The sequence below is a fragment of the Eulemur rufifrons genome, chromosome 28, assembly GCF_041146395.1.
Source record: "Eulemur rufifrons isolate Redbay chromosome 28, OSU_ERuf_1, whole genome shotgun sequence".
NCBI lineage: Eukaryota > Metazoa > Chordata > Mammalia > Primates > Lemuridae > Eulemur > Eulemur rufifrons.
The window spans coordinates 59,142,154-59,167,859 of NC_091010.1; the positions used below are offsets into that span (position 1 = coordinate 59,142,154).

The window sequence follows — 25,706 nt, forward strand, 5'->3', positions numbered from 1 at the left end:
GCCCCTGATACACAGGCTCCTGGCGGCGACTAACCTGTCCTCCAAAAGGTGGGCAATAGTGAAATAAGCCAGACCCAAAAGGATGACTATTGATTGCAAGATTCCATTTACACGAGGTGCCTAGAATAGTCCAATCCACCGACTATTCACAGGAAGCAGAGCGGTGGTTGCCAGGGGCTGGGGGGAGGGGAGAATGGGGAATTATTGTTTAGTGGGTACAGAGTTTCAGTTTGGGACGATGAAAAAGTTCTGGAGATGGATGGTGGTGACGGATGCACAACAACGTGAACGTACTTCATGCCACCGAACTGTACACTCGTGCATGCATTAAAATGGTGAGTGTTATGTGCAGTATATATTACCATGATTGTTTTTTAAAGGCAGGCAAGGGACTGGGCATTTTTAAGGCACCTCAGCATGCTCCCTGGACCCATTAATGAATCTACCCGCAGGCAGAGAAGTGGTTCTGCCTCTTCGCAGATTTAAAGGTGGAACAAATGTCTTTCCACCACACGGGGCAATTGTTTGAGGGGACACATCTCATCACAGAGGCATCTGACACCACAGTGCCTCTGGTCGTCCAACTCCAATGTCCGACTCCAACACTGCTTCCCAGGAAGTTCCTTGATTAACACATCTTGTTTGCCAAGGGACCAATGTCCCCAGCCCCAGCGTGCTCTCTGACGTATTCATTCATACGTGTGTCTCCCATCCGTCTTAGAGGGCAACACTCATGTCTGTTGCCCTCGTCTTGGACACCCCACCCCCACCTTCACTGCACCTACACCCCAAACCTGTTTTACACATTAGTGCAGCATTTACATTTGTGACTAAAGGAACTACCTTACGTGTCATTCCTTTCAGGTGTCCATCACAGCAGAATTATTACATAAGCAGGTTCTGAAATTCATTCATTCATTCATTCACTCATTCATTCAGACTTACTGAATGAAACATCTCTCAGGCAATGGAAATACAGGAAGGAGGTTGAAAACCATCGACTTCCACAATTTTATTCAATGCTTTGAGTTTGATTTTCTATTACAGTTTACATTTCCAATTTTATCCAGTACAATGCTTTTTTCCAAGCCAAACACAGAATCTTCTGTGAACCATAGATATATAATAGTTATCTATTTCTCTCCATTTACAGCACTCATCATTTTAGAAGGTCAAGGCAAATGCATTAGGCCAGGGGTTCTTTTAAGGTCTCTTTTCCCGAGGAAGGTGAACACAGGCATAGCTCTCTATGAGAAGACAAATGCCCTCCAGGGAGGTATTTCCAGCCTGATGAGAGCCCCAGGCAAGGCAGAGGGGATCAGAGCTGGAGAGAAAAACCAACGCACAGCAACTGGGATGTAGCCGGGGGATGCTGTCATGAGTCAACCCAGAGCCGACACGGCACGTGGACACAACAGCCTTCTCCCACCAAATGAGAAAGGAATCATTCGTTCAGCACATTGCCTGAGCTTCCCTTCACAAGGCACTGTGCCAACTGCTGGTGATGCCCCTGCACTCATAAAGCCAAATCGTTCAAGTGCCCCACGCCTGACATGACACCAAGCAGGTGTACTCAAAACTTGATGGGTGTTTGAAATCAAACTTCTGGAACTTGGTACTCACCAGACTGCTCCTCTCTACCTGGACACGAGAGTGGACCAGTGCACCCCACTTGCTGGAATTCAAAAAAGAGCAATGGGCTCCCAGGAAGTCAGTGTCCATCCCAAGCCCGTGCTCTGCAGACAGGAGACGGGAGGAAGCTGGGGTCCAGAGTCTTCTCCAGAGCTCCCCACTAAAGGCGCAGGCCCAGGAACTAAAGTTCTTGCTCAGGCCTGAGGGATGCGGCCAGGATCCCGCCCTCCTCTGTGGGGCAACTGCAGCATATTTCCTTCATCCAAGTCCTTCCCCAGAAGTCTCTGCACATCCTTCCAAAAACCACAGAATCGTGATCTCCTAACCCCCCAAAGCCATTTCTAAGAGGCTCTGAAAGTGAAAGAAAGGAGGATAGAAAGAGAAAGAGGGAAGCTGGATCTGTCTTTGCCTAAGGGGAGAAAAAAAAAAAACCCAAACCTTTCCTTTCCCTTTGTGCCACCAATGACGTGCATCATTTATTTGGTGACAAAACTCTGAATGTTAATTGAATGCATTAAAGGTGTAATAACACAATCCAGGGAATTGTTTTGCTGTATTTTTCAACTTCCAGTGTGCTTGGCTACCTAAAGCTGAACAAGAACAGGTAAAAGATCTCCCTGAAATAAAAACAAGATTGCCCGAGGGGAGGGGAGCAGGCACCTACTTGAGAGTTCACCGGATTCCCATGGAGAAAAGGGCAACTGCCTGGTGCAAGGCAGTTTGGTATCAATGCAATAATTTCTGGATAGCTGCCAATGCTAAGGTTAAAAAGCAATATTACAAGGCTTCTATGATGACAGCCTACTGGGAGACATTTGTTGAAAATTGCTTTGCCTATCATTTAGTCAGCAAAAAAAAACCCACAGTACTAGTTATGCTAGAACTCTGTTGAGTGTGCATCTATAAATGATTCAAATTGTAAGCACATAAAGCCCCCATACAGGTAGATGTAATCACCATAAAAGCCTGGAGCCTCAGCTCTGTTCTTTCACATTGATAGGCCGTATACATTTTCACCATATGTTGCCAAATAAGAAGCATAATTATAAAGAAAGTATATTCTGAGTTTTAAGTTCAACTTTTGAAAATGAAATTAGAGTGACTTTTCTGGCACCAGGCAATAAACTTTTCAGCAACCACATTGTGAAAAACTGACACTCTAAACAGTACAGCATCACACAGACTACTGACTTAATTTTAACTATACCTTTTCAGTCTACAAGAAGGGGCAACTTACACATTGCCAGGGAACTATTGCAAGGTTTTTAACTAGATCATCTCCTCGAGTCTCCAAATATCTGAAAATGGTTTAAAGTGAGCCAACACACATAAAAGAAAAATAGAGGCCTGGTACTTCAGAGATCAGGGCAGTGTGAACAAATCTGATTTAGTTTTCCATTAACAGGAGGGCCAGGAGTTGCCTAGATGACAATATGGAGTCCAAATGAATCCTTTCCTCTGTTTCTCACTATGATTTATGAGTAATTTATTAATAACTTTTTAGTGGTTTGGGGATTTTTTTGCCTGCACTAATATAAATGCCCTTGCTTTGAAGGGATACCCCATTCCATGTACCCATGGGCCAGGAGTACCTATGTTAGGGTACACAAATAAATCTTCACGCCCACCAGAGACCAGGAGTTCGTGCCTGCAGGCTGGGTGTGCACAGGTGTGCAGGTGAGGCCTCTGGCCTGCAGAAAAGGGGTAGGGTACGCTTCTGCGTGTACTCTTTCCCTGGGGACCCCAGATGTTAGGGGGTATTCCATGGACCTGGTCTCAGCATCACCATCCACCAGCTCTGGAAAACCCATCCGAAAGGTGCTTTCCAAGAGCCCCTGCCTTCAGGGTCATTGCAATCACACCAGTAGGATTCATGGTCTGGTGAAGGGTGAATGAATAGTCCAAGGCAAAGGAAGAGCTGGCTTTGTTTGGAGGCTGAATCCACAAAGAGTCAAACCACAGACTCAGCATTGGAAGAGGCTGCCTAGAGCACTTTCACCCCAGCAGGAATCCCCTCTCTCAAAGATGACCAGCTCTTGTCCCTCCAGAGTCACCCTGAGCACATCCTCTTAGAAGCATCATTCAGAAAAACAAAGAAAATTCCATGTGAGTGGGGGGCTGGACTGAAAACCAAACTCACCAGGCCAGCAAGCGCTTATGGGCACTGAGTACAGACAGGAACTCAGAGATGCCTCCCCTACATTTTCAACCAAGCCTGGGGAAACAGAGGCAGTCCCAGGCGAGTGTTGGGAAGTACCTAGTCTATATTTATGTTTCCTTTTAAGTGTTCAAGAGAAATCAGAAATAGGTGCCACCTACGAATTGAAATCCCCTCTGCTTTTGTGCAACTCCCACCCCCTCCAACGCTCCCCAGGGGCCCTCCACACACACAGCCAACCCCCCTGACAAGGAGCTGTTAGTTGGTCAAGCTGGGAAATCATATTTTGTCAGGCAAATTTTCAGAAGTTACTAAAGTGGCCTGGAAAAAAGGAAGCCAAGAAGCTTCAAGATTACAAAGTAAAAATAGATTTTTTTTTATTATTGAGGCATTTTAAGAGCAATTATGTTGCTGCAGTCATAACAGCCACTTGTGCAAACAGCAGGTTTGGAAAATACAAAAGACTCCTGCCACCTCCACACCCACTCCAGGGGCTATTAAAGTTTGGGGAGAGGAAGGAAACAGAAAGGATTTTTAAGATTTGGGGGTTTTTTGAGTCGATTCTTAAAAATCTATTAACATATTCTTTACCATTCAAAGGAAAAATAAAACCAAACACACTTGGGGAGATGAGGTGAAAAAAAGTACACGCTGGGAATAAAAGATAAAGGGTTTCATCAAGTTCCAAGTTCACGGAAATGTCACTAATCCCTCGCCATCAATCACATCTGTGTTGTATTTTCTGATGTAGCCAGCAGAGAAGAACCTGTCTCCTAAGAGACACAAATCCTGCTTTTGTTGGAAATATTCTCTGCCGTTACCTGAGAAGACAGACAGAGGGACGCAGACCCTCTCAAACCAACCCCAGTGGGGGTACTCCTGCGTTGGGACCTGCTTCCAGATCCCCTGCCTCCCCCGTGTCCCTGTGCCAGCTGCTCCTAAGCCAACAAGAGGCAACGTCCTAAGAAAAGGAGGCTCATTATAAAGCTTAAATAAGGAGCCTTAGGATGTCCAGTGAGCTACTAATAGCTTCTGGTTTCTCGCCCTGCTGTATATGCAGAAAGTAGTTTCTAAATATTCCTGTGAATTTGTTTTACTATTTACAAATTGAGTCCGTTAGGTAAACCGATGTTGCCAAAGTTGACTGATAAATGAGAACAGAATATCTAAAAATAACCCCATGAATTCTTTCCCACCAGACAGTCAAGCAAAACAAAGCCATTTCCAATGAATCACTCCTGACCCAGCTCACCTTGCTGGGTCAACTTTCAACTAACCCTCGCCGCAGATGAACCCAGTAGACACTGTATGTTTTCTAATTTATCCTGAAGAAATCGAAAGGGAGTTTGAAAGGTTAATTAAAATTTCTGGTATAGTTCTTATCGATATGGGACTAAGTACACAAAATTCAGTTGGATCAAGGGCTGGGTTTCTGAATAATTAAGTATTCTGGTTGCTATAGAATTACCCTACAACTATGGATTACCCATGCTCAATAATTAGAAAAGAAACAAACCCACTGAGCAACTTTAATATTTTTTTGGATGATTCAATCCTCAGCCTACTGATTCACATATAACAGGGCATCAATAATTGTTGCTACATGCCTGAATTAAAAAGATACTTCAGCATTTAGGAGCACCTCTGAGCACCCTGGCTCATTTCATCACTCTGTCGATATCTTCATCTTAATTCCCTACACAGACTGAGAACCATTTCTGAAATTTCTCACTCATTATGGCTTCAGACCAAAATCCTGCCATAGAGACACAGGAAAACAGGAGTTAGGCAAGGAGTAAGAGATGCTTTCTCTGGCTTTTTCTGTTATGAACCAGATAATAAGTGTTTTCAGTTTGCAGGCCCTACATTCTTTGTAGAAACCATTCAACCTTGCCAATGTAGTGCAAAAGTAGCCATAAATAATATGTAAATGAATGGGTGTGGCTGTGTTCCAATAAAACTTTATTTACAAAAATAGGTGGCCAGACTGGAGACCACAGCTTGCCAACTCCTGCACTCAAATAATGTTTTCTTCTCCTTCAGGGCCAAGTTTAAAAAACACTTCCCCCATTCAGCCTTCCTTAGTGCCTTTATGAAGAACTCTTTCTCTACTTTAAATTGACCAATTAGTTTAATTCTGTCTTTTTTGTTATATTTTCACAGCCAGACTGAGACGCACAACACACCAAAGAGACTTCTAATTTGGTGCCCTTCAAAATGGTAGCCTTTAAATATTTGCTTAACATTCTTGTAGATGGAAGACTGAGTGCTATGTCAGCAAAAGGTAAGAGGGACCAACACTGGGCACTTGGATTCCCTTGCCTGGTTCCCGGCAATTCAGTTCATGCCCAAACTTGCAAACCCTATTGAAACCTAAGCCTCACCAAGGAAACCAGCTCCTTGGGGTTTTATTTCTTATCCCAAAATGCTTATCAAACTATCGATATTTTTTCCACACATATCCCATACTCTTTTCAAAAAGAATTTGTATAGCGTTTTCTAAGCCATATTTGATGGTGTGTTTAGCTCCCCTTATAGACGGGTGCCCTAAGCAGCTACGTGGCTGGCCCACCCATCATTTGTTTGTATACCAACCATTTTCAGCCTTGTGGTTTTTCTCTCGTCTGTGTCTTATCTTCCTTATAGAACTGTAAGCTCTTGGAGAGCCAGACCTATGTCTAATTTTTTTTTTTAAATCCAGCACACCTACTTTGTGCCTCACACACCGCCTGGAACATAACAGATGCTCCACAAATGCTAACTGGATGAGTGAATGCAAAATCATCTTGCCCAAGCCCTCCTCTCCTTAGTATTTATAATCTAATAGTAAAGGCATCTCTATCTATATTAGTTTCCTATTGCTGCTATAACAAATTACCATAAACTTAGTAGTTTAAAACAACATAAATGTACCATCTTGCAAATCAGAAGTCCTAAAATCAAGGTGTCATCAGGCTGTGCTCCTAGATGTTCCAGGAGGGAATCCTTTTCCTTGCCTTTCCCAGCTTCTAGAGGCCTCCTGCATTCCATGGTTTGTGCCCCCTTCCTCCATCTTCAAGGCCAACAGTACACCTTGCATTCCATTAACCACTCCTTCCTCTTAGCCCTGCAGGCCTTGAGGTGGCAATTGCTTCCTCCTCCACTGCTAGCCCTCGGGTAATGCACCAGCCCTACAGCATCTTCGAATCTCTTTTTCTCTGTCTTGCCTCTGTGTCCACCATCACATCTCCTCTGACTGTGATTCTTCTGCCTCCTTCTTACAAGAGCCTTTGTGACTGCACTGGGCCCACCCAGATAATCCAGGATTATCTCTCCATCTCAAAATCCTTAACTTACATCTACAAAGTCTCTTTTCCTATGCAAGATAACATATTCACAAAGGTCGGGGATTAGGATGCAAGCACCTCTGGGAGGCCATTATTTTGTCTACCGCACTATCTTTAAAGTCTAAGAGGACTGGGTGGCAGGTAGGGACAAAGAGAAAGTATCAAAGTTTCTGAAGGAGAGGTGTGCCACCCCCTGAGCCTCTCTGCACTGGGAACCTCTGCCAGACACGAAGGAGGGCACAGATAAGGACACATGGCTTAAGGTTTCCAAATATCCCCCCCAAAATTCTGATTGACTTTTTGGAAACCTGCATATCACTATTTTAGACGGGAGGCAAGTCCACAGAAATTACACAGTCCTCAGTGGTTCCCACACCAGGTTCAGCCTCAGGACCAATGACATTTTGTCCAGAGTGAGACTAAACCCACCTGCCATCCTCAGCTAAGCAGCCCACCATGATGAAGTGCATCTGCTGAGCTGGAGGCAGCACAGGGGACTCAGTGGTAAAGGAAAGGCTTAAAATCTAGTTAAGGAAAGACACAAATGGGGGCCCAGGGAAAGACACAAGTTTAAGAGTTTAGTGTGTCAACACAGAGGTGGCCGGAAGTCATCATCTCATAGAATAATAAGCTGGACAGGATGAGTCTTCAGGAAGATGTCCAATCCCTCATTTTGCAGATAAGAACATTCAAGCAGCAAAAGTGACTTTCCTGATGTCACATTGTGGTTAGGTGTGGCCCCAAAACGGTTCCATGCCCTCTGAGTGCCATTCTACTATGGTATGAATTTTCCACTTTCTATACACATAGAGTTTTTCCAGTTTTTAGGACAATCACACATTAATGCCCATGGAAAGCATAAGAAAAGTCAAAGCTCTGGCATCAAGGATTTAATATATTGCTGATCCACACAAACACGCAAGCTGTGGCCACAGAGCAAGAGGCCTCTTTTAACAGAATAGAATGCTGCTTCAAAGTGGTAATCATTTTTCTAAGTTCTACCACAAGTTCTTTTGTAGAATTATCCTCACTGTCAGGCATCCATCTATCCATCCATCCACTAATTCATTCAAACATCCATTAAATACTTTCTTTGTTTCAGGCCTTGGGAGTAAAAACATGAGTAAGATGGGTCCTGCCCAGGAGAAGCATGTAGTCTAGTGGGGTTGACATAGGAAACCCCAGTCTGCTCACCCTAAAGCCACATCCAATTTCCGCCCTAGACTGGCAGGATCATACCTGCAGAGATTCTCACTGTATTTAGTAAAATGAACTTTGAATGACCTTCAGCTTGTTTCCGAAGCCAGACTCATCCTCATATAATCAAGATATGCACTGGGAGAGGATATTAGAAAACCTGTACTAAAGATATTAAGGATAATTAAAAAAAAAAAAAAAAAAGCTGCTGTGAGGCTGTGGAATAAACTAGAACTTGAGGACCAGAAGGCCTGAGTTTGAATCCTGACTCTGCCAAGTGTGTGATTTGGGGCAAGTTAATAAACCTCTCTGAGTGTCTGTTTCATCAACCAGAGAGGGAGACGACTCCTATCTCACAGGTTTCATTAATTTGACAAATACTTGCAAGGTTCCACACACCTGGTACAATAACACCTGGCCCTGTTCTAGGCACTGGGACATGGGGGTTAGTCCCACATCCAGGACCTTGTACTCATGTAGTTTATATTCCAGCCAAAGAGACAGGCAAGGAACAAGGAAACCAAAGAATGAAAAGTAATTTCAGAACCAGTGAGTACTATATTAGCTTCCTAGGGCTACTGCCACAAATTATCACAAATTTGGTGGCTTAAAACAACAAAAAAGTACTTTTTCACAGTTCTAGGGAACAGAAGATCAAAATTAAGGTGTCAGGAGGGCCTTGCTCCCTCTGAAGTTTCTTAAGAAGAATCCTTCCTTGCTTCCTCCAGCTTCTGGTGTCAGCGTAACTCCAAGCTCTGTCTCTGTCTTCATGTGGCCCTCTCTCTCTGTGTCTTCTCCTCTTTTTGTAAGGACAACCAGTCATTGGATTTAGGGCCTACGTTAAATCCACGATGATTTCATCTCAAGATCCTTAACTGCTATGGTCTAAAATGTTTGTGTCCCCCCAACATTCGTATGTTGAAACCTAATCACCAGGGTGATGTATTGGGGGGGGGCTTTGGGAGATGATTAAGTCCTGGGGGCGGAGCCTCATGAATGAGATTAGTGCCCTTACAAAAGCAACACGGAGAGCTGCTTTGCCCTTTCCACTATGTGAGGACACAGCTAGAAGTTACCACCTATGAACTAGAAATCGAGCCCTTACCAGGCACCAAATCTGCCAGCACCTTGATCTTGCACTTCCCAATCTCCAAAACTGTCAGAAATAAATTTCTGTCATTTATAAGCTCCCCAATGTGTGCTATTTTGTTATAGCTTGGTGTGTATATATGGCTTCCAAATGAACTAAGACATTAACTGTATTTCCAAATGAGGTCACATTCGCAGGTTCCAGGTGGACATGAATTTTGGGGGAACACAACAATTCAACCCACTACAAGTGCTACAAAGAAATTAGATGAGCAAATGAGGTAGAGGTTTGGGGCATCGGTGTAAAACTTTAGCCAGGATGGCCAGGGGAAGCATCTCTGAGGAGATGACCGCCTAATAAAGAAAGAGTGGCCAGCTACCAGAGGAATGTTCCGGGTGCTGAGGCACAAGTGGGCTTGGACTTGGGTCCCAGTGGCTCCCCCCCTGAGGAAGGGACAGTGCAGGAAGGCAAGAGCAGCGGCAAGTGGCAGGAACCAGATCCCATAAGCTGATGTGAGAATAGAATGTGGTAAAAGATCCCAAGAACTCGTATTCATGAACTCCTCTTAGAAAGGGGCTGCAGGGGCTAAACCTGTAATCCATCCATCAAAGAAAGTGGGTGGTCCAGGCCCAGGAAGCCCCAGCCACAGCAGGCCCCCAATGGGGAGAGTGCATTAATTTATTGGCCTCTCTCCCCCACATCCCCCCACAGTACAGGTGGTTTCCTGATGCAGGATATTAACTTTCAGCTGCTGGAGGTCCCTAACCTCCACGCTGGCCTAAAAGGTTTTGTCAGGTTTGGATAAGCCCCAGATAAGGAGCTGAACTTTTGTGGGCTTATGAGCACTGCACCTGCAATCCTTCAGAGATTCGCTCATCACGAACCTTAATCCATCTCAAATAAAACCTGTACATACAGACGTGCTTTCCCACCCATGGCTGTTTAATAAGGAGAGAGAACAGCTTTGTCTGTTCCATAAAAGCCTCCTCTGTTTACACTGCACCCATGGATTTAATTTCCGAGATTTACATTTTAATTCTTTAAGATATTCAGGAGATAAATGGATAGAGAGGCCTAGGCTGAGACCTGGCCCTTTCCTGCAAACCCACTTGCCTTGTTTTCCTGTCTCCTAAGCCCTCGTTTCCTTCTCCACCCACCTCGGGATGTCCCCCCTGCCTGCCAGCCCCCGACTCTCTCTTCTGCCCTCCTTCCCTAGTGCTCGCTCCTCATTCGGGGGCCCGGGGTTGGCTGGTCGTCCATCTGTAGTGGTTGCGTAATCTCCCCCAAAATTCAAGTTTCCTTTGAACCTCAAAATATGACCTTATTTGGAAACAGGATCTTTGCAGATATATCTTTTAAGTTAAGATGCAGTCACAATGGATTTGGTGGGCCCTAAATCCGAAATGACTGTTGTCCTCATCAGAAGACACAGAGGCCTGTGATGATGAAGGCAGAGATCCGAGCGATGCCACTACAAGCCAAGGAACGCCAAGCATTGCTGAGAACCACCAGGCACTCGGAAGAGGCAGGGAAGGATCCTTCCCCAGAGCCTTCAGAGAGAGCACGCCCTGCTCCCACCTTGATTTCAGACCTCCAGCCTCCAGAACTGTGAGAGAACAGATTTCTGTTGTTTTAAACCACCCGGTCTGTGGTCATTTGTTACAGCATCCTAGTAATCGCAGCATCCAAGTCAGAGCCTGCTCTGCAGCCTCTCCACTCGCCTGAGCCCCCAAGCCCCCTCCTCACCTGAAGCTCTGCAGCCAGACCCCAGGCGCTGCCTCCTCCTCTGGGCGGGTCCACCTCTGAGTGTCCTCTGCATTTACGGTTACAGAGGCCACGTGATCTCTGTTTATACAAAGGACCCCAACTGGGACCTCCCTTTTTTTCTCAGCATTTTATTATGAAGTTTTCAAACATGCAGCAAAGGTGAATGGATTTTACAATGAACACGCTACACCTAGTCTGTGCCATTAATCTTGTACTATATTTGCTCCATCACACATTTATCCATCTATCCACCCCTCTATCCATCTAGCAGTAAGTATGTCTCATTTTTATTTTGGATACATTTCAAAATAAACTGCAGACATCAGTACACTTGCCCCCAAATACTTCAGTGAACATACTATTCACCAGGGTCCAGTATTTATTTATGATTTTTTCCTTTTAAGGTAAAATTACAAACAGTGAAATGCACATATCTTAAGTGTATATTATCAAGTTTTGACAAATGCATACCCCTGCATAGCCCAAACCCAAACAAGATAAAGAGCATTACCACCAACCCAGAAGGGTGCCTCTCACCTCTTCCGAGTCAATCTCCACTCCCATTTCCCCAGAAGCAACCAAAGTTCTCAGTTTTTTTCATCATAGATGAGTTTGAAGAATTTCACATAAATGGAACCATACAGCGTTTCCTCTTTTGTGAAAGGCTTTTTTCACTCAGCATTTGATGAAACTCGTCATGTTTTTGTGTGCATCAATGCTTTGTTCCTTTTTATAGTTCAGTAGTGTTCCATTCTATGAGTAAATCAGTTTGTCTTTTCTCCTACTGATGGGCACCTAGGCTATTTCCAGTTTGGGGCTATTATGAATAAAGTTGCCATGAAGACTTACACAAAGTCTTCTTGGACACATGCTTTCATTTCTCTGGGACTCAGCTGGACCTCTGGCCTGATCGTTCACTGTCTATCCTGACCCATTGACAAGCCCAAATCAGCCTTCTGGTCCCTCCAAGATGACAGTGTAGTGCAGTCTTTAAGAATTCAGACCAATCGCTTGAGTATGAACTCAGACTCAGCCCTTCACTAGGTATAAGAACTTCTGCAAAGTAAAACTACTTAAGTTTTCTGAGGTTTCAGTATCTGAAAACAGGGATAGAAATGAATACCCCTCATGGGGTTTCTCTTAGTCAGCTTGGGCTTCTATAGAAAAATATCAGAAACCACAAACATGTATTAAACAACAAATATTTGTATCTCACAGTTCTAGAGGTTAGAAGTCCAAGATCAGGGGGCCAACAGGGTCAGGCTCTTGGGGAGGACACTCTTCCTGGTTTGCAGATGACTGCCTTGCTACGTTCCCACATGGCGGAGAGCCCACAGCAGAAGCCCTCTTCTCTCTTTTTCATAAGGGCACTAATCCCATTTGTGAGGGCTCCAGCCCTACTTACCTCCCAAAGACCCCATCTTCTAATGCACACATTGGGGTTAGGATTTTAACACATGAATTTGGGGGGAACAAAAACATCTAGTTCACAGCAGAGTCATTCTGGGGGAGAAAGTGCATTAAGCTACTGGAGCACTTGGTGACGTGCCTGACGCACACTAAGTCAGTCGGTTAGGAGAGGTCCCCATTACCTTCGACCACCCAACGTACAACATGGACAGGTGTACGGTATGCACAGCGCATGCTATTTCCCTGCTCAAAAAGCTACAGTGGTTTTCTTGGGCTTCCTAGAACAAGTCTAAACTCTGCTAACTAGATTTTAAAATAACCAAGAAAATCATTACTCAAGCTATCTAAAATATCAAGTTTTTTTATGAACTGGAATTTCATCGACTCCGGGGTGTAATACTCATTATGCTGATCAGAACACTGAGTAGCTGATTGGTAGTCCTTGAGTAACGAATGAAGTAATAAAATGAGTAATAAAAATGGGAAAACTCAGTAGCTGATACTATTCATTTGGTAGACAAAATTTCTCAATCATACTGGGAGTGTTCAAGGGTACAGGAAAACAAAGAGGTTTTTTGGGCAGTAAACAGGTTGCAAAAGCTCCGTAACTGGCCCCATCCAATCCCAACCCAGAGCCTGCCAGGTTCACTGCCTTCTCGACATCCCATAAACACAACACCAGGCTTGTCTTTGTCTCTACCTCCATTAAGACTGTCCTGCCCCCACCCCACACATCCCCGAGGCTGCCCTTGTCCTGGGCACTCAGACATTCTGCTTCCTTCAAAACTTTCTCCAAAATCATCCCATACCGGGGACTCCTATCTCCACAACTCCCTCCAGCACTGGGAGAAGACAGCACCCACCACCCACAGACCGACTGGCCCTGGGTCTCTGGTGAAATCATCGGCTCTTGGAAGGCAGAGGCAGTGTCTGCTAAATCCACCTCTGCCCCATGCTCCTGCTCATGCCTTGTACAAACTTGAGCAGGTATTAATAAACACTTGTTGATCCATTCCAGGTCCAAATACTTCACCCACCACCCACCCTCACCTCCCAAAATAATTGGCAGTGGGGGAACAGAATGGAGAAAGATTTCTGGACTCAAGGATAGGATATGATTTGGCTTGCAAGACGACACGATCATCTATTACGCAAGCAGCGATCTGCCTCACCTTCATGAAAGGACCTAGACTGTCAGACACAAATGGGAAAGAAGTGTGTGCGCACACGCAAAGGCCACACACAACGCTGATTCCTCTGAGCCAATTTCGCTTTCATTCCTCACATATCTATTGAGTACCTACTCGTGCTCAGCACTTCCAGATGGCTTCTTTCTGGAGCTCAAGGTGCTGTGGGAGGCCGGAAGGTTCATACAGATCCCTACAGAAGTGCGAGAGAAGTGCTGACAGAGTGTGGGGAGGCAGAACTCCCGCCTGGGAGAGTCAGAGGCAACCTCGCAGGGAGGATTTGGGCTGAGTCTTAAAGAGCAGGCTGGAGCAGCAGCATATCTAGAAGGGGTGCTGGGTGGCGCCTTCTCAAAGATTTCCAGGTACAATGTCACGCTGGCTGGGACTATTGTAATAAGACATCGGAGGACTGTGCAAAAACAAGCGTCCCCCTCGCCTGCACACCTTGGAGACGAGCACCCACTGCCATGCTGGCCACCTGATGGCAGACCCTGCGTACTTTTCCAAGGGTGGGGTGCAGAACGGGGAAAGGGGTGCCGAAAAGAGAAGCATTCTGGGTAGAGGAACCAATAGCTCCCCAGTCGCAGTGGCATGGACAAGCATTCTGAAGAAAAGGGATCAATCTGGTGAAGCTTTATGAGGATGAACGAGGTGAGATGGGGGAGGGGTGCTAGAAAGGAAGGCCCTGGTGCCCCCTAGAAGAAAGCCACTTGTCAATGAGGGCCCACACCCAGCCATCAGCAGAGGAACATGTCATCAAACCCACTGTCAAGTGTAAACATATTTCTATCAATTCACATAATTCATCCCAAAAGATTGCTTCAGCTACAAGCAAAACACTTGCATGAATTAACTACAATCCTTTGTAATGCTCTGGGACTTCCAGCAAGCCAGGCTCCCTGAAATCAGGGGTTCAAGCAGCCCCCACTCTTTGAATGCTGGGTTGTAGTAGACCAGGTGCACCAGAAGGAATTAGAAAATGGGCACCAACTGTCTCCAAGGCCACCACAGCAGATCTCTAAGTGGGGACAAGTCCTCTGACTGGGGAGGACTGTGTACCAGCACAGGCATCTACAAAAGGGTGGCAGAGAGAGGAAGCTGGGGGAAATGGGCAGGTGGGTGCCAACCCAAACAGAAAATCATGTTCAACCCCCCTGCTCACAGCCACCCTCCTGCTCAAGCAGAAACACCTCATAATCTATTCCCAGAACAAACTTGGAGACTTAAAGGATGGCTCTATCTTGGTCCTCAATGAGCAGCAACCAATCTGAGGAAGGTATGGGGATGTAAGCACACAACAGCTGGAATGTTACGAATAGTCCAGTTTTTTTGTCCATGGTTTGCCAAGCTGTGGGGAAAAGTACCAATGCCTTTGCACAGAAACAAGGCACTATGAAACTGGCCTTGCTCTAGATAAGGCAAACCCACAGAGAAGCTTGCAGAGCTAAAATTGGCTGCAGGTCATGAGAACAAGCCTGGGTCTGGTGTGGAGACAGAGAGGCACCCAGTCAACTTGCCCTTCTGCAACTAAGCAGTCATGCTGAGCCTTGGAAAGGGTCAAGGATCTGTGACTCTGTCCCACTGGGGGCAAATGAGACTTCTGTAAGAGTGAAGACCTGAAGTCAGACTGCCTAGGGTTCAAAATCCTGGCCCAGGTGTCTCACTGTGGGCTTGGGAATCTACAGATAAGCAAGAAGAGGCTAGAATGATCCATGTGGTAATGGATTAGAATTGGACGTGTCAGTAAAAACTCCTGCTTAACTTAATATTGATACATCTGGTCACATGTATGTTTATAGAACTGTATATACACAGGTCAGTATATACACATATTTCTCTGTCAGCTTAGAGGGTCTAAAAGGAAGGACACCCCAGTAGCAACAAGCACACCTAGCACCCAGATCTTGGTTTCTAGTGCCATTCGCCAATAAAAGGAACCAGGACTCCTTGGAAAAATGACTGATTGTAGAGGTGGGAAATATACATGATGAGCCTGGAGCATCTTGTAGTACCATAAAGTATTAGAGAAGAGCTCAAAAAATTATTTTTGTTGAAGAATATTCCAAAGGGCACAGGAGCCAACCTAAAGAGCTCCTAATGGGCAAAGCTGGAATCAAATAAATAAAATAGTATTTATTGCATTATAACCCAAAGTGTGATATACATACCCATGAGTCCACATTGATTTAAATTATTGAATAAATTAATAAATGAAGGATAAGAGGCAAATCTCAAGTGCAGAGGAATAATTTCTAGAGACACTCCACCCTCAGTGAAATGGAGCCTAACTCCCCATTCCTTAAGGGTGGGCCATGCATAGACTTCCTTCCAAAGAGTACAGTATGGAAAAGGGGGAAAAGTAGCTTGACAGCAAAGAAACTTGACAAACACTACTTCAGCCAGGTGATCAAGATCAACACCAGTGTCATAAATCATGTTGATAGTACATACATGCCCTTAATATCATGGGATGAAAATGGCACTTTACCTCTCTGATCTTCCTCCCCAAAACCCATAACTCCAGTCTAATCGTGAAAAAAAAAATCAGAGAAATTCCAAGAGAGGAGCATCCTACAGTATACCTGAACAGCACTCCTTGAAACTGCCGAGGGCATTCAAAAACAAGGAAAGTCTGAGAAACTGTCTGTTGTGGTCTGAATGTCTATCTTCCCCAAATCCATATGTTGAAAGTTAATCCCCCATGTGTGAGTACTAACAGGTGGGGTATTTCGACGTAATTAGGTTACAAGGACTCCAGTCTCATGAACGGGGTTGGTGCTCTTTAAGGGAAGCTTGAGGCCACCGCTTTGCCCTTCTGCTGTGTGAAGACAGTTTCAGATGATACCATCGTGAAGCAGACAACAAATCCTCACCAGACAGCAAATCTGCTGGCACTCTGATCTTGGACTTCCCAGTCTGCAGAACTGTGGGCAATAAATCTCTGATGTTTATAAATGATCCAGTCTAAGCTATTTTGTCATAGCAGCAGGAACAGGCTAAGTCACCATCGCAGCCAAGAGGAGCCTCAGGGGACATGACAACTAAATGTATTGTGGCATCCTGGATGGGATCCCAGAACAGAAAAAAGGCATTAGAAAAAAAAAAAAAAAACAAACTAAGGGAGTTAAAATAAACTATGGACTTTAGTTAGTAATAAAGTATCAGTAGTGAGTCATTAATTGTAACAAATATACCATACTAAAGTAAGATGTTAATGACAGGGAAACCTGGATACAGGATATATGGAAACTCTCTGTACTATCTTCATAATTTTTCATATCTCTAAAACTGTTCAGTAAAATAAAATAAAGCCTATCAATTAAAAAATTATTCTGGCTCTACTACGCACTAGTTATATAACCACCATTAGGTGAATTCCACTCTGTGCCTCAGTTTTCTTTTCTGTGAAATGGGATCATTGGTTAGAATTACAGTCATGTGTCACTTTACAACAGGGATACATTCTGAGAAATGTATCATTAGGTGATTTCCTCATTTGTGCAAACATCATAAAGTGTACTTACACAAACCTAGATGGTATGGCCTACTACACACCAAGGCTACATGATATAGCCTCTTGCTCCTAGGCTACAAACTTGTATGGCATGTCACTGTACTGAATATTGAAGGCAACTGCAACACAATGGTTAAGTATCTAAGCATATATAATCATAGAAAAAGTATAGTAAAATTCCAATATTATAATCTTATAGGACCACCAGCGTATATATGGTCTGCCATTGACCAAAATATTGTTATGCAGTGCTGACTGTACTCATAAAGTTTGGGAGTAGATTCAATGAGAAAATGTGTGCAAAGTACCTAGACCATTGCCTGGAATATAGAAGGTACGCAAATATTGGCATTATTATTGGTATCCCAACAAAAATTTTAAAAGGACAGACTGCTCTTCTTAAGAGCTACCGTCTCAACAGAAGAATCCAAGTTTCTCCCTTTCCTGATCTGTAATTTTGAAACCCAAATTAGTGGTGGAAGAGACTAAAACCTCACCCCAAATTCATGCTCTTCACTTGGAGTGGGCACACATGAATCTGCTACAAGGAAAGATCCAGCCCAAGGTCACCTGGCAGGGAAGAAGCAGCCCTGCACAGCCCACACAGAATGTAATAAAGCACCTCAGAGAATGTGATTATTTAAATCTGGTTATTATTTTCCCTGGATATCTCACTCACACACACACACACACGCACACAAAGTGAACCTATATAAAATTAAATGGTAATGTTGTTCAGTTTGTGCTGGAAAGATGGAGGCATTGTCTATGTAACTCCGAGTATTATATTGATTCCAGGCACAGTAGGGAGATGATATACATACACTGTAAACAGTTGCATTTAGGAAGTATGACCAGCCACTTGCCACCATTAAGTGTTAATGTATTTTTCTCATTTACTAGCTAACCATCATGTAACAACTTGGAATGTTTACCTGGAAATGGTTAACAATCGATTTAATTCATTCACCCAAATCCCACACCCATAAAGAAAATAATCATAATGCAAAACATTTTCAGGGGGACCATAATTCATGGCTAAGGGGTCATAGCTTTATGATAGATTGGGTTTTCAGAAGTGGTTGGGAAAACCTAAGACCAGCCCCAGCAAGTTGACCACAAGTTTGAAATATGCAAATAGCTCTAGTCAAGCTCATTATAAATGGCAGCAGGCCCATGTTGCCACAAGCCCACCCCAGCGATTTATAGGCTGAGCTTGGCTGCCAGAAACCAAGCTGTGATTTATTGTTCTCTTCAAATTAATAAAAGTGATGCCATCCATTGTGAATTCTAGTATTTAACCATGTGGGAAAGAGCTGATGTTTCAAAATGGGCACGTACGTTACACTTTTGAAACCATATTCTTTTGACCTAATTCTGGAGCCATGAGGGAAGCCTCTGCTTTCACCCAAGTTATCTAGAGAACAACCAAAACCTGTACAAGGGATATGTCGCCACTCTATTAGCTCAAATCCACTTAAAACGTCTCAAGATAGACCATCGGCCCAAAGTCAAGCAGGGTCAGGGATTTCTCCAACTCTTTCATTTTACAGATGAGAAAACTGAGCCCAGCGATCAAAGCACCTGGCCCAGGCTCCATCCACAAAGGCGGCAACCTTGCTGGAAGCACAACTGAGGTTTCCTAAGCATTAGCCACCAGTCTGAGATCGGAGGCCATTCTGGCCACAGATAGATTTAGTTTGTCTGTTTAAGTTTTAATTAAAAGCTTAAAAATTATAAGGTTTGGCATGCCATCCCAGTTTACCGACTTCTCTTGAAAATACTGGATATCTGGCAATTGTGGATCCATAATCCTGCCTGGCCTCACTCTGCAGAGCTGGGGAGTGGCTGCCCATGGCAAAAGGGCATGGGGTCTGTAGGGGACCACAGTCCCCAAAGGGCCCCTTTCTTTGTTGCCAGTGTGGTCCTAGAGATCTTGAAATTTGCTATCTGTCCTCTGCATCATACTCAGCTGGGTTAAATATATGATACATATGTGTGCATTGGAGAAAAGTGGGTTTTCTTAAGACGTATGGGACTACTTTAATGATGTCTTTGATGAGCATAATTGGCCAACCTTAAGGAGAGGAGGTATAAGCCGCGGGCACAAGGCCCTCTGCAGGCAGAGTGAGCAGAAAGCGGGCACTCGGCAGAGGTGAGCCGGCTGGGAATGGGGCTGCCTGTTCCCACTGCCCAGAAGAGCAGACTCACTAGGGGTGGCAGTTAGGGCCTGAGGCCGCTCGCTCGGCACTCAGCCCTGGTCCTGGCTTGCACTTCTCAAGCACTGTTCTTGTGCATCTTCTCAGCACCCTGAGCAGGCGTTTTGAAATGTAAACAGACCATGCCACTCTTCTGCTGCACACCTACCTCAGCTCCCTCCGTCTACGCCCAGACTGCATGCCTGCTTCGCTCTCCTTGTTTGTTTCACACGACTCCCTCCTTCGCGCTCTAGGGCTCCAGCCACACCCCAGCTTCCTTCTGTGCCTGGAGCATTGGGGTGTTCCTGCCTAACGGGCTTTTCCCTTGTGATACTCCAACACCTAGTCCTTCTTGTCATTCTCTGGCTGTCCCATCTCGAGTGGCTCTCCTAGCCACAAGCACGTTACCCTGAGATATTCCTTCATTCACCCCCTCTGAATTTACCTTGTTTATTTGCTGCATGCTTGCCTACCCAATGCCCTCCAAAGCTAGGTTGTAAGTTCCATGAGAATGGGGGCCTTAGCTGTCTTGTTCACTTTATTCTCTAGGCCTAGAAAGTGCCTGGCACATGTTTACCAGTTTACCAGTTGCAGAATAAGCATGCCGTGCACTATGTTTGAGAGGTATCACAAATGACTTGAGTTGGAAGAAAAATCTCTGCTTTAACAAGATCCTGGATCCAGTTGAGAACTGGAGAGGAGGAAAGGCTATGCCTCTTTGGGCGCAGAGTTGTTAAGGGACTTCAGTTGACAGCGCATAGAGAATGAACTCAATGGTGAAATCTTTATACTGTGCCCACTTACAGTTTAAAACACTCTGCTGAGTGGTATTGCTCTGATTTCCAAGCCGCTGTTCAATTTCAGAATCAAGGTTGAGGCTACAGATGAGCATTCAAAAGGTGCTTCAGTAACCTCAAATGAGGCATGTGTGTTTGTGTTTGTGTGTGTCCGCGTGTGTGTAGCCCTGACTTCATCGTTATTAAACGATTGGCATAAAAGTGCTCTGAAACTAGAGATTCTAAACACGCGTGCACATACAGCATTTTCAATTGCATTTGATGTTGTGAAGAGCAATTCTACGGCACTTTGGAATTCCTGAGAGCCACCCAACGGCTCATGAGCTCTGTGGACAGCAGGGAATGTAGGTCAATTAAGGCTCCTTGAAAACGTGGCCCTGTGGCCCTGCAACTCTTACCTAGAAAGGCCCAGCTGCGGGCCCACTGGTCCTTGACCGTCCTCAGACCCTGTGGTCTAAGCGTCACAGCAAGTGGCATTTACAAATGAAAGAACAGAAAGAAGCTATAAAATGGCAAAGGAGCACGGTAGAAACATCCTCCCACGTGCACGCACCACAGATATAGCAGAGAAAAGCCCAGCAGTAACTGCTGTGCTGTCACCTACTATAACAAGATTGATCTGTAGTGAAATAAAAGATAATGCAATCCAGAGGAAATAACTTCTGTTTCCTCTGAGAATGTCTGATGTTGTCAACTGCAAGCCTGCCTCCCTGCCAGGACCTGCCAGGGTACATGGCAGCCTGAACAGGCAGGGACTCCTCTGGGCAAAGTCCTCCCTCCCTCCCTCCCTGCCAGGAGCACACACTTGCAAAGCAGCGTCTCCCCCCAGCCGCCCACGACTCCTTGGCCAAGCCAAAGCTAGCAAGGCCCGGATGCCCATGGCGTGTCCAGGAAGGCAGAGCCACTGAAGTCGCCATTGCATGGATGGGCTTCAGAAGACAACCTGGTGGCATCTGTTCATTGGAAGCCACATAGATTCCTGCTTGTTGATTTCTAGCACAATTCATCGCTCCCATGTTTCAAGTTAATGGCACAATTCTGGCCCAGAGTTTCAGCCACAGAAGACATTTATGGAGATCACAGTTTTAGATTCTGTCTCTAAGACACGGAACATTTTGTCTTGGTCTGATATGACAGTCGCTGGCTGAACGTTTTACTGAGCGATATTTTTGTAAGCAGAATGGCCAGGAACAAAGGTACGAAGTGGGTACCAGCTGGCGAGCTCTCTGCCATCATTTCAGAGAATGTGTCTCTGCACGAAATGGTCCGATAAGGCCAGAGCCGTGTAAATAATTCACAAAAGCAAGTTCAGTTCTCTCCGTTTGAAATCCTAGTAATATCTCAGAAGGGAGCTGCCGCCCACCTCACACAGGGCAATGGGTAGCTAGCAGACTCCATCTCTGGCAGATGCTATTAAGTCTCGATAGCCAGTGATTTGTAGATGATTATAACTTTTGCTCTGCATATCATTGCTACTGACAGGCAAATCCCATCAATCGAATGGCATGACTGATTAAAAAAGGAGGCAATCTTGACAATAGGCAGTCTGGTAAGCCATTTTTTATGCCAATTACAAGCACCGTGAACGCTCACCATTGTGTGAAGAAAAGCCAGATCTGACTCAAGCCTCCTCCTTTCCATTCCTGGGAGCCTCAGCACACCCGTTCGGACTTTCCAAACGCATGCATTTTATGTTTCAAGGGGAAATGCAATTCAGTGTGGAATGGTGGTTGCATTCTAGCTCACAGAAAGAAATATAATATTCTCCTCCCAGAGCGCCCCACTGACCCCCCAATTTGTCAGGGAGGGAACTCACTGCAGCAACGGGCCCTGACAGCAGCGCTTTCATTACACGAACAGTCGCGACACCTTTTCAATTTTGCTCATCTCTTAGTCTCTAGCCAAATGGAACTTATTATCTTAGAGCTTGTTGGGATTTATGAATTATTTATAAAAGTAGGTCTATGACTCCAGACTCTTAAAAGACAACACAACAGTACCCTCATTGTTACCCACTACTGCGCTTCTATCAGAGAGAGCCGATATTCTCCCTAACGCAGGCTGCATGTTTGGGGTGAAATAACAGTTGTGAAAATATCAAGCCTGTAAGATTATTTGGAGGCTATTTATGGAATGCCTGGATGTATTTTTAAACCAGTCTCTTTTATTCTAAGCCAGCCTTGGATTCTAGAAAGACGCAGCAGATGTGTGTTGTGTTACAAACATATTTCCCAGCTTGAATATAAACAGTGATGCCCTGCCACTTTTACCCAGTAGTGTCAAGCTGTGATAAAAAGACAATTCCCCCTTAATGTGTATCTGGAATGTTCAACAAGGAGGCTCTGACCCATGAGTCTCCTTCCCAGAGCACAGTGGCTATGCATCCTAAGTAGGGACTAAAACATGGGCCAGAAGACTTGATGTGGGGTTAGGATTCTGTCTCCAATTCCCTGGAACACGTGACCTTGCTGGTAAAACAGATGACCCTGCACACCCTCACCTGGCCCTGTCTCAGTCCCAGCTGGAGAGGCTGTGAGGCACAACCAGGTTGAAGGGCACAAAGTGGCCAGCCAGCCATGGCCTTGCCCACACCTCCACAGCAGCAACACGCTTGCTTGGCAAAGAAACCTCCACTGGCACCAGCGTGGGCAGCCCTGATCAAGTAGCAGCTGGATCTGACATAGGAGCCCGAGGGACAGGCAGCTTCCACCCGATTCCCCTCCAGAGACACCTGCTCCTCACCGGTCCCACAGCATCCCTGCCCCCGCCAGGGCCCAGCCACAGACCCCTCCCCTATCGTCTCTGCCCCAACTGTCCGGTTTCCACCCTGCCACCAAGTGTGGTTCAGAGGAAGAAGCAAAGGCTGGACAGGCCACTGTCCTCGTGGTGCCCCCTAAAGTCCACATGACACATCAACAGAGACGTCTCTGCACACAGGCGATACCCTTGTTCCCAAAAGAACACAGCCAATGAGAAAGCAGGCAGGAGACGGTGAAACTTACCTTGCTGAAAAACATCTGCCAGGACAGACGGAAAGTCGGGGAGGGGAAAGGGAGAGAGAGAAGAAAAAAAATATTAACATTGATGTTGAAAATGACACTGTAATAATCATAGCCAATATATAATAACTGTATTAAGCATTCTTTGTACAATATTTCCTTTAACTCAGGAGACGGTGGTTAAGAGCCCAGGCTCTGGAATGAGCCTGACTAGGTTACCACCTCTGTGACTTACAGTTCTCTAAACCATAAAATAGTTAGGAGTATTGGAAAGATTAAATATATCGTCGTACATTTTAAGGGTTTAGAACAGTGCCCAGCACATAGTAAACAGAAAAACTGATGGTTATTATTAATAAATATTGATTTTATTATTTCTGCAACCACCTTATAGGTTCAATTATCATTCTCATTTTATAGAAGGGGAAACTGAGGCTCCAGAAGGTTAAGTAACGTATCCAAGAGCACAGAGGAGCAAGCACGGTCAAAGCCAGTTAGACAGGAGAAAAAATATTAATGTATTTTTTCAACAAAGATTTGAGAGGCTACTACATGCAAGCACTCTGTCTGGCACTAGAACACACACATCTAATGAAACACATGAACGAGCAGTCACTGACATCCACCCCCGCCAACGGTACCCACTAGCATAACTTCTAACATCATAAATGCATTTTGCCTGGTTTTGAATTCTGTATGACTGGACTGGTACAGCATGGGTCTTTTCTGTCTGGACTCTTTCAGAGTCCTCCATGCTGTAGCACATGGCAGGCCACCCATTCTTACTGCTGTATAGTATTCCACTGTGTGATTATACAGCAATTTATTTCTCCATTCTAATGTTGGTGGATATTTGGGTTGTCCTCAGTGTCTGGAGATTAGGAACTGTGATGAGCATTTTCATACATCCCTTTTGGTAAACTGTATGTACATATGCCAGGCACTTTTTGACATCTCCCATGTGTATTCGGGCTCCCTCTGCTTGCACCGCCCCAATCACCCCAAAAGTATTCTCATCTGCTCATACTTTCTCACTCAGTAAGTTCAAGACAGAGCGAGCACTGGCAGAGACACAAAGAGCACCCACAGATGTGAGCGGTTCCTGCCCTGATGGGAGGGTTGCAAAATGTCACGAAACTTCTAGAAGACAGTTTGACACTGTACAGAGAAATGTTAAACATGCACTCCTTGACCCAACAATGCCACTTCTAAGACTTTAATGAAATAACTAAAGGTATAAAAGAAGTCTACAGGGATGTTTAACATGGTATTGTTTATAATGGAAAAACACTGGATATTCCAAAACACTGGACTCAAACCAACAATAATATATCCTATACAATGGATTATTGTGCAGCTATTTTAAATGATTATTTAAGGACTTTGATTAGTTTTAAATAAAAATATCAGATAGGCTGGGTGCAGTGGCTCATGCCTGTAATCTTAGTACTCTGAGAGGCCAAGGAGGGAGGATTGCTTGAGCTCAGGAGTTTGAGACCAGCCTGAGCAAGAGCGAGACCCTGTCACTACAAAAAATAGAAAAATTAGCCAGGTGTCATGGCATACGCCTGTAATCCCAGCTACTCGGGAGGCTGAGGCAGGAAGATCGCTTGCGCCCAGGAGTTTGAGGTTGCAGTAAGCTATGATCAGGCCACTATACTCTACCTGGGATGACACAGTGAGACTCTGTCTCAAAAAAGAAAAAAAAATCAGATACAAAAATGGAACGTATAATTCTGAGACCATTTATGTACCTGTGTGCATGTATATGGCTACATGAAGAGAGCTCTGTGATGATGATTACAGAAATGTCATTTATCTGCAGGAGATGGATTTGGGGTCTTTTTTATATATTATGTAAACATTTCTGTATTGTTTTAATTTTAAACAATGAACATATCTCACATTATAATCTAAATTTTAAAACTTAAGTTATTGTCATCGTTGCTCTCAGTTGACACAGAAACATCAGCTCCTGCAAGGTCACAAAGTGCCAAGGGTCCGTGAAGGGTGTGGATGTGACACACACCTGGTGGGTTAACAGACTGCAAGAAGAGACCTTTGGTGACAGTTTCATTCCACTTGGGCACACTTGACCCTCATGAAGAGTGTCACTGATATCCATACACAGACTCCCAAGGGCACATCCAGGCCAGCGGCCCTGGCACAGCTAAAGCAGATTGTAGGCTCACAGTTCCCAGGGCGTTGGCTAAAGCACCGCCATGTCTTTTACACTCAAGAAAGCCAAGTGGATGTAAATAGGCCATATCAGTGCCATTACAGGACAACCTTGATGCTGCTCTAATTCGTACCTGCTATACGGGAGTCTCTAACCTCAGTAATTCATCATTAGTACAAATTCGGAGCCAGCAGTGTGTGGGATGCCACTGACTAGAGACGGTGAGAAGGACCATGTGCAGCTTCCTAAATA

The 25,706-nt window shown here is 44.9% G+C and overlaps 1 protein-coding gene across 2 annotated transcripts in view; it reads right to left on the bottom strand.

The window, feature by feature from the left end:
- GFRA1 (GDNF family receptor alpha 1) overlaps positions 1-25,706 on the bottom strand; it is a 188,803-nt gene that overhangs the window by 109,544 nt on the left and 53,553 nt on the right. The window contains exon 4 of one of the 2 annotated variants that reach the window (XM_069460645.1): positions 23,279-23,293. The exons of the other annotated variant lie outside the window; for it this stretch is intronic. Coding sequence (XP_069316746.1) covers positions 23,279-23,293 — 15 coding nt within the window. The remainder of the gene's footprint in view (positions 1-23,278; positions 23,294-25,706) is intronic. 2 annotated transcript variants of the gene reach the window in all.